The sequence below is a fragment of the Pteropus alecto genome, unplaced genomic scaffold, assembly GCF_000325575.1.
Source record: "Pteropus alecto unplaced genomic scaffold, ASM32557v1 scaffold214, whole genome shotgun sequence".
NCBI classification, from domain to species: domain Eukaryota; kingdom Metazoa; phylum Chordata; class Mammalia; order Chiroptera; family Pteropodidae; genus Pteropus; species Pteropus alecto.
Genome location: NW_006435787.1, coordinates 493,641 through 501,781, shown reverse-complemented (window position 1 = coordinate 501,781; position 8,141 = coordinate 493,641). Strand labels below are relative to the sequence as shown.

General features: G+C 65.3%; 1 protein-coding gene across 1 annotated transcript in view; it reads right to left on the bottom strand.

Moving 5' to 3' along the window:
- The window catches only part of CCM2 (CCM2 scaffold protein), a 12,348-nt gene that overhangs the window by 1,184 nt on the left and 3,023 nt on the right, over window positions 1-8,141 (bottom strand). The window contains exons 3-8 of the mRNA XM_015589027.2: window positions 5,582-5,665; window positions 5,118-5,301; window positions 2,638-2,774; window positions 1,795-1,927; window positions 428-485; window positions 29-168 (exon numbers count right to left, since the gene is read on the bottom strand). Coding sequence (XP_015444513.2) covers window positions 29-168; window positions 428-485; window positions 1,795-1,927; window positions 2,638-2,774; window positions 5,118-5,301; window positions 5,582-5,665 — 736 coding nt within the window. The remainder of the gene's footprint in view (window positions 1-28; window positions 169-427; window positions 486-1,794; window positions 1,928-2,637; window positions 2,775-5,117; window positions 5,302-5,581; window positions 5,666-8,141) is intronic.

Below are 8,141 nucleotides of genomic sequence, written 5' to 3'. Positions count from 1 at the left end.
GGCGACCCCAGGGCGGCCCCCCGCAGGCCTACCGTGAGCATGTAGTCCTGCAGCAGCTCGGCGGCCGTGGCGCTCAGCTCGCTCTCGCTGGCTGTCTTGGCGTGAGGCACCGCAGGCACACAGGACAAGGGCGAGACGCCACCCGCACGCACACACTCGGGGAAGGAGCTGGAAGGACACGAGCGTGGGCAGGCGGCGTGGGCCCTGCCCTGTTCCCATCCACAACGCCCTGCAGGGCCCAGGTAGCGCCAGGGGTCAGGGTCGGTGACAAGAAGGGGCCTGCCACGGAGGAGCACAACCGCCGGACAGCAAACCACATGATGGGGGGAGGGGGGCTGGAAGGTGACCTTGGGGAGCCCGCTCACTGGACGGGGGCCGGGGACCTGCTGGGAGGGTGCACTGAGGGGAGGGGCGGGCGGGTGCTCACAAGGCCCTGGCGTCCGTCTCGTACGGCTCCTTCACGTCCGCCTTGGGGGAAGAGTCGTCTGTATGGGAGTGTGGAGGGCAGATGCCTGTCACAAGGGGCAGGCGTCGGGGAAGGCCACAGCTCTGTGGGACTGCGGAGCCTGTCACTGGGTGTCTGCAGGCCTTCCAGGGCAGAGCCCGGGCCCTGGGGACACCTCCCAGGGGGCTTGGGAGATGAGCCACCTGCTCCAGGTCTGCACAGAGGGACAGGGAGGGCTCCCCAGTGGCGAGGACAACAAAGGGCCTGCCTGCGGGGAGGGGGGGGGCGGCTCCCACCAGCAGGGCCTGTGTCACTTTGCCTTTTTTGAGCCTAGCAGGATCACCACCACCCCAGTTCTATGAAGAACAAAATCAGAGGCCATGTGCCTGTCCTTTGTCACATGGCTCTGACCCCCGAACCAGCAGAGTTCCAGGCATTGGTGGCTGCTCCAAGAGGCAGGGCCACAACGTGGAGACCCTCAGGCCAGCAGAGGGCCCGATACGCAGCTGTTCCTCAGGAGACACTAGACAGTGACCTAAGGTCCGGGTGACAGGGATTGTGAGGGACGTAGGCACCGTTATATGCAGCAAGAGCTGAGAGGCGTGTGACAGAGTGTGGGAGGGGACAGAAGGACAAAGGGACGCTGCCAAATGGGGGCTCCACAGGCTTTGTGCTCCTGGCTGACGTGTGGGCCCTGGGGGGGAGCAGGGAGGGACCTCTCTGCACAGAGGTGGCTCTGTGGCTCTGCGCGACAGCTGCACAGCCTCCCATCTCACTTCCTGTGTGCCCGACTCACAGAGCCGTGAGTCCTAATAAAGCAGACCTGGAAGGCGAGGTCTGGCTGCGGCGGATGTGAGTGCATGCGGTGGCCGTGGGCGGTGAGTGGGGCCGGGGCGGGGCAGGGCAGTGCGGTCCCGGTCAACCCTGCGGGGCTCCTTTGCCCCCCCCCGACATCCCCCAGCGGCCTTTGTCCCTGGAGAGCCCCACAGCAACTGCGGGCCTGGGTGTTCTGGAAAGGAGGCCCCCACAGCCACTCGCGGCCCAGTGCTGGGAGCCTCTCCCAGCACCATCTGAGTTAGGTGACAGCCACAGGTGGTTCCAGAAAGTGTGTTCTTGGGCCCCGGAGTTATGCAGGAAGCCACCCCGGCTGAGCGGGCTCCTGTGTGCCTTGGCCAAACTCGCCATGGACGAGAACAGGGACGTCTGGGAACAGGTTCGGGCTCAACCCAGGGCCCCAAGCGGTGGGTGGCAGCAGCATCCTGGCACACCGACACTGACCAGGCGTGTTTGTGGGGGGCCCGGGCTCCCACAGGGCAGCAGAGGCCATGGCTGCCCGCCCCGCTGCTCACCGCTGAGGGACAGGTGGTGGGTGGGCGTGGAGGCCCCGTCGAATATGGCTCTGTCCAGGAAGTCGATGGTGGACTCCGTGTACACGATCTGGAAAACCTGCCCGAGCAGGGCGCACAGCTCCTCCGCGGCCACCTGCCGTGGGGACGCAGCTGCACCTCTGGGCACCTTCCAGGCGCCCGGCCCCTCAGGTGCTGCATGGGCACCAGGCCTGAGTGCCCTCTGGGGCTCTGAGGTCACCGGCCCACCACAGGACGCCATCTGTAGCTCGTTCCCCTGCCCTGGCGGCTGATGCCCTCACCACCCGCCCGTAGGGCAGCCTCCCCGCCACCACCCGCCACCACCCGCCACCTCCCCTGTGAGCAGCTGAAGCGGGGCCAGGACACGGGGCCAGGTCTGTAGGGACTCTGGTGGGGACAGGAGGAGCGACTGCCTGGCTGGGAAGGTGGCCGAGCTGAGCAGGGACCCCGACCAGACGCCACCTGAGGTAGGCATCACTACTGCCGGTTCACATGGAAACCAAACAGAAGAGCACCGAGGGGCTCTCTGAGGCCAGGAGCCCTTAGGTGGCTAATGGACCACAACTTTAACTCTCCACTCCCAGGAATCTTCCCGCAGGACACAGCTTGGGGTGCAGGAGATGCCACCCCCATCAGCACAGGGAGAGAGAAGACAGGCAGGGAAAGAACCATCCAGCACAGCCCAGGGGGCACCAGACCTGGCAGGGACTTGGGGCCTAGGTGGGTGTGGGCGGGGCCCGTGTCTGGTATGGGCGGGACAGTCAGGCATGGGCGGGGCCTTATTCTGGTGGGCGGGGCCTGGTTCCAGTTCCCAGCCCTACTCACCTTGCTGTCTGTGGCCAGGATCACCAGGCAGCACGCCTCCACAGGCCCCACTCCACTCTCCGACAGGGAGCCTGCAGTCAGGCCTCTGGAACTTTCCGCACACAGACTCTGGCTGGGGGAGATGCCGGGGTCCTGGGCTGAGAAGTGGACCCCACAGCAGGTTAGGGCAGGCAGGCAGCAGAGCAGCAGGCTCGGGTCCAGGCCCCCTCCACCACCTTCTCGAAACTGGGTGGGGACAGCGACCCCCACTCACGCCACCCACTTCACGCTGAGCCCACCATCCTCCACGACCCACCACACCCCTGCAAAGATGGCACAAGTCACTTAGGCTGAGACATAAAACGGCTGACGTCCAGTCTCTCCATCTACTCCGAAGGTGTTCTCAGGGCCCAGTTAGGGCACAACAGGCCGGAACACAGTCCTTGACGAGAAGCAGGGGGCCAGGGCAAAGGCGACCCAAGCCTGTTGCGGGGCCCATGTGGGAGCCTGGACTGGAGGGCCACTGTGCTACCCAGCCCGGGAAGGCCCCGTGTGCCAGCTCCAATCCCAGGGACAGGCGCCACACGTGAAGCCTGAGCACCAGGGGCTGAGCCCACACAGGACAGAGAGCACCTGACGCTCAGAGGGGCCAGTAACAGCCGATGGGGTGGACCCCGGGCACAGGCCGAGCCCCACGAATCCCAGGGGCCCCGTGCATCCATGGCCACAGGCACTAGGCACATGCTATGGGACAGATCCCAACTAAGCCCGAAGTGGAACCCACCCAGGGCCTGGGGGCCAGTGCAGTGAGAATGCTGCTGCCTCAGAAACAGCTGTGATGCTGCTGTGGGGACAGACGGCCACGTGAAACGCCATTAACGCCGGTTTCACTCGCTCCTTTCCGCCTTTTCTAACGTGGCTGCTACAACAGCGTGCGTCGCTCAAAAGCCACGGAGAGCTAGTGGGTGCCGTTTCTACGAGACCAGTGCCCCGCACCCAGGGCAGGGCACCGGCCACGGGCACGTGCAGCCGCAGTCCCAGGCGGTCCCCACTGGGCCTGCTGTAGACCCAAGTCCCAGACACAGGGACTCAGTCCCCTCCTGCGACACAAAAGTTCACAGAGCCCCGGGTCTCGGCTCACGTCTCTTTAAGACTTTCTCCTATTACTACTTTCTCAGCGACTCGTCCTGACGACACAAGCCAGAAAAGTCTTACAGTGCCAGGGACCTCAGGCCAGCACCTGCCCGCCAGCTAACCACCTGCAGGACCTAGTCAGAAGCCGGTTACCCAATTCTGTCCCTAAGGGTGCCCCCGATCTGGAGCCTCCTGCAGGGACTGTCCTGGGCGGGGAAACGGCGGCCACCAGGGCGGGGCAGCTGTGCTGGATGCAGCCGTGAAGCCAGTTCTCAAAGCCAGCCAGCCCCGCTATCCACCAACTGGGTGACCAGTGCCGGGTCCCGTCATCTGTGCCGTCACCCCAACTGCATGTGGGACGGAACAGAGGCCACCCGCACGTCTACCGTGGACGTCTGCCACACGCTTCGTGCGAGTTTGGGCCAAATGAAGCGCCGTTTTCGGGGACTAAATGGTTCGATGCCAGCTGTTTCGAGTGCACAACCTGAATAAATGCCCATCGTTAAACAGATGGTCACTGGACACGAGGGGAAACGAACCTAGGTACACAGGGGACGTCGCTCAGGATGTAGGTGGCACGGCAGGGTGACGGACAGGCTGTCACTCATGCTGCGGGCAGTGGCAGCACCGTCAGCTGCACAGGCGAGAGCAATGAGGACGCCCGGCAGGGCCCTCTGGGCCCCGTGACGACTCCCCTCTGTGCGGCCTGAGGTCTGGAGTGTGGTCAGTGGCCCCCTCTGGCCCCCGCACATGTGGCCCCTTGGCAGTGAATGGCTTCGGGGTTCGGCCTGGCCGCTGGCGGTGCCACGGAACCCGGGACAGGGCCTTGCTGTAGGGCCCACCCGGGAACCCCAGTTGGAGGGCCCGGTGCCAAGAACCTGTGACTTCTGCCTCCATTTCTCGGGCAGAGACTATGGACTGGCAAGCAGCTTGTCCCCAAGAGCCCAGGGAGGCGGCACTCGCCACCAGCTGGGGGGACAGGCCAGGACAAGGTCCTTTCTGTCGTCCAATGGGCTACTCAGAATGTCCTGCAGGCAAAGAGGCTCCTCGGGGTCTGGTCCCAGCTCTGGGAAGACTAGCGCTGCATCTACCAGGCCTGGGTGCCAGATGACACCCCAGAGTCCTGCAGGGGGCAGCGTGGGACAGAGTATAGGCCCACAAGGCTACAAGCGCCCATGGTGAGGGTCAGCACCTGCCTGGGGACCTCCCAGGGCCCTGCCCTCCTGGTGGAGGCTGATCTCGGGGACAGGAGGGCCGCTTCTCGGGCACGACAGGCAGCAGCAGCTGACCCACCACTGCAAACTGTCCCCAGCACCTGTGAACCCGGACCCGCCTCGGCATGGAGACATGGCCGCCCCCGCTCGTACCTGTCTTCAAGACCACCAGGTGCGAGGCGTCATCCCGCACATAGGACACAGCGGCGATGTCGTGGATGGGGACCCTGAGGATGGTGTCATCGCCATCCCGCCAGGCCAGCTTGACGTTGTAGGCGGACAGGCTGATCACGGCGTCGTGCTCCTGGGTCAAGTGTCCGGGGAGCTGGTGGGCTCTCTGCGGGGAGCACAGGCATCAGCATGCGGGACCGCATGGGGTCCCGGCCCCCACCACGCTCGCCCCCTGGAGCCGCCCGCACTGGGACATGAAGTCTGACAGCCCCGACCCTGAGGGGCGCGTATGCGGAATGAAGGGGGCGTTCAGCCTGGGGGGCCGTCTTTACGGTAGGAGCCAAGTGCGCCCACGACCTGAGGGCACTAGGCGGCCCTCAGGTCCGCAAGGCCCAGAGTCCCAGGACCCGAGCTGCTGCCGGGGGCGGGGGTCAGAGGCAGGCTACCTTTGCGCTGTCGATGAAATGCAGGATCTCAGTCCGGCTGGAGGGGTTCAGGTATCCAGGTACGGACGTCAACTGACCTAAGTACTGAGAGGGAGCAAGGTCAGGGCCGCCCGGCAGCGTGGGCCGCCGCTCCCCCCCGCAGGAGCACACCCCGAGTCTGGAGAAGCCCGGCCGGTTGGGGACACACACACGTGCTGCTGCGGAGCTCACCGCTGCCCCAGAGCCCTGCGAGGCACCCCGACAGGACGCAAGGCGCCCCCACGCGACAGTGCACACGGGCACGCCACACGTGGCCGCCTCCCTCTGTGCGGGACACAGGTCTGGGCGCCAGCATGGCACACGTCGCTTCCCCGCTGGCTCAGGCCTCCGCGTTTTCAGTGGCTACTGATCCTGCCCCAGAGCAGCCTGCCCCCCGCTCCCGACGACACTTCCCAGTCTTCCGACTCGTGCGTTTGGGGGTCGCCGTTGCAGGGGTGACGCTGGGCTTCTGCATATAGAACTCAGAGATTGTCATCCCGTGACCACAAGAAAGAGCTGAACAAACCAAAAATCGACAAGTCTTCTTAGACCCACCAGAGAAAGGGGTCGGAGGGCGAAGGCCGTCCCCAACGCTGAAGGGTGCAGCAGGGAGGCGGCGTAGGTGCTGTGCCCACGAACCATGGCACGCGAGGACACAGCCTCACGGTCACGATGGACTGAGAGGCCGGGGGACGTCTGACTGCTGGCACATCAGCTGCCATGGGCAAGGAGGATGACACAGCAGCGGGTCTCAGGCACACAGAGCCGCTGCTGGTGAGCCCACCACGGCCACCTACGCGGCAGACAGCGCCTCCAGGAAGCACTGTGGAGGGAACCTGGCGGATCCACGATCACACCAAGCCCGGGTCGGCCTCCCTCAAGCCTCGGCCTGGCCCAGCTGCACGCCGGCGGAGGGGACGCTGAGACCTGGGCAGGTGCATCTGAGAACCTTCTCCATGGTCTGGGCCTCAGGCGGCCACCCACCTGACAGAAGATGGAGGACTCCACACACTACTGCTCGAAAATGACACACAGGACTCGAACAGGACAGGCACCTGGCACAAGGCTGCCCCCTCGGGGTCTGCCCCCCGCCCAGGCCTGCGCCTGGGGCCAAATCTCATACAGCATCACTAGGGACACTGGCCCAACTATAGAGTGCTGCACACCGACATGGGAGCCGGGACAGGAGGGGCGCACCCATGTGTCCTCAGGGGCTCGCCCCACGCAGGGCCCAGGCATGGCTCTGTGAGCTCAGCTGGATGAAGCCCATGCGGACCACAAGGGACACAGCAGAGGTGCTGTGGGTCAGGCCTACTTCCCTGTGGAAGACGGGGAGGCCGGCAGACGCCCCGCTCTGGAGGGTGAGCTGGACAGCCCGACTGGAAGGGGCACTAGCCACCGAGCTGCTCTGGTGGTGGGGCTGATGGGGACATGCTGGAGCTGGGCTCCTGGAGCGAGGGGAGCGGCCCTGAGCCAGTGACAGGGTCAGTGACAGGGCCTAGAGGTGGCTCCTGAGGCGGAGGGGCCGCTGGATGCCTCCCATCCATGCAGGGACACCAGCAGTACAGTGCCAACGCAGCGCCAGCCTGACCCAGTTTCCAGACCGACACTGACCCAGGAGCGGCCACGCCCACGAGACAGCCTGGGCCGCGAGGCGAGCACGCACCGGCTCGGTCTCTCACTTGGGTGGGGGGACCCTGGGGACGAAGAATCCTTCCGAGTTGGATCAGAGGGTCTGATAGGGCGCTGACACTCAGGTCCAGACCACCGACACGTCCTGTCAGGGTGGAGGCAGTGAAGGCCATTCAGGCCGGTCCACCCCCAAGGAGCCCTGGGCGCAGAGCCCCTTCTCGGATGTGGGCAGAGTCTGCCGCTGCGGACACAGCCGGACGTACTCTTTCCGAAACCCGCCAGGAGCCGCGTCCACACAGGATGGTGCTGCGTGTTGACACCCAAGAACCTGCCGGCCAGTCTTCCGGGGTGGTGGCCCGTGCCCGACCTCTCAGCATGGCCATGGGACACGTGAGCGGTGACGATGCCCCGATGGCCGGTGAGGCTGGGCGCTGTGTCCTGTGCTCATCTGCCATCGGCACGTCCTCTTAGGCGACACGTGCCCCGCGGCTCCTGCCCACTTCCTGGGTGGACGGTGGGGGCTCCGGACTGCCGGGTCGTAGGGCTGTGTGCGCGTCTGTCTGCGTCTCCGGGCGCTCCACGCGCTCTGCCTCTCACCCTCCCTCGAGCACATCGTGGAGACGGACGATTAAGATGCTTCACATTCCAAAAGCTCCATCTCCGCCTTTTATTTACCGGGCGACCCTGCGCCACGGTTCGCGCTGCTTCTGCTCGTCGTCCTGACAGTGTGACACAAGTTTTATTTTTCGCGTGTCTTCCGCGTCCTTGCTGCTCTGTTCCCATTTACTTCTGGAGTCTGTCTTGGGCTCCGTCTCAGGACAGCGGGAGGCTGCGTGCGGGCTGCGGACCCCTGGGGTGTGCTCACGGGGGGCCACACTGCGGCCGCGCGGCTTGCCCGCGGGAACGCCCG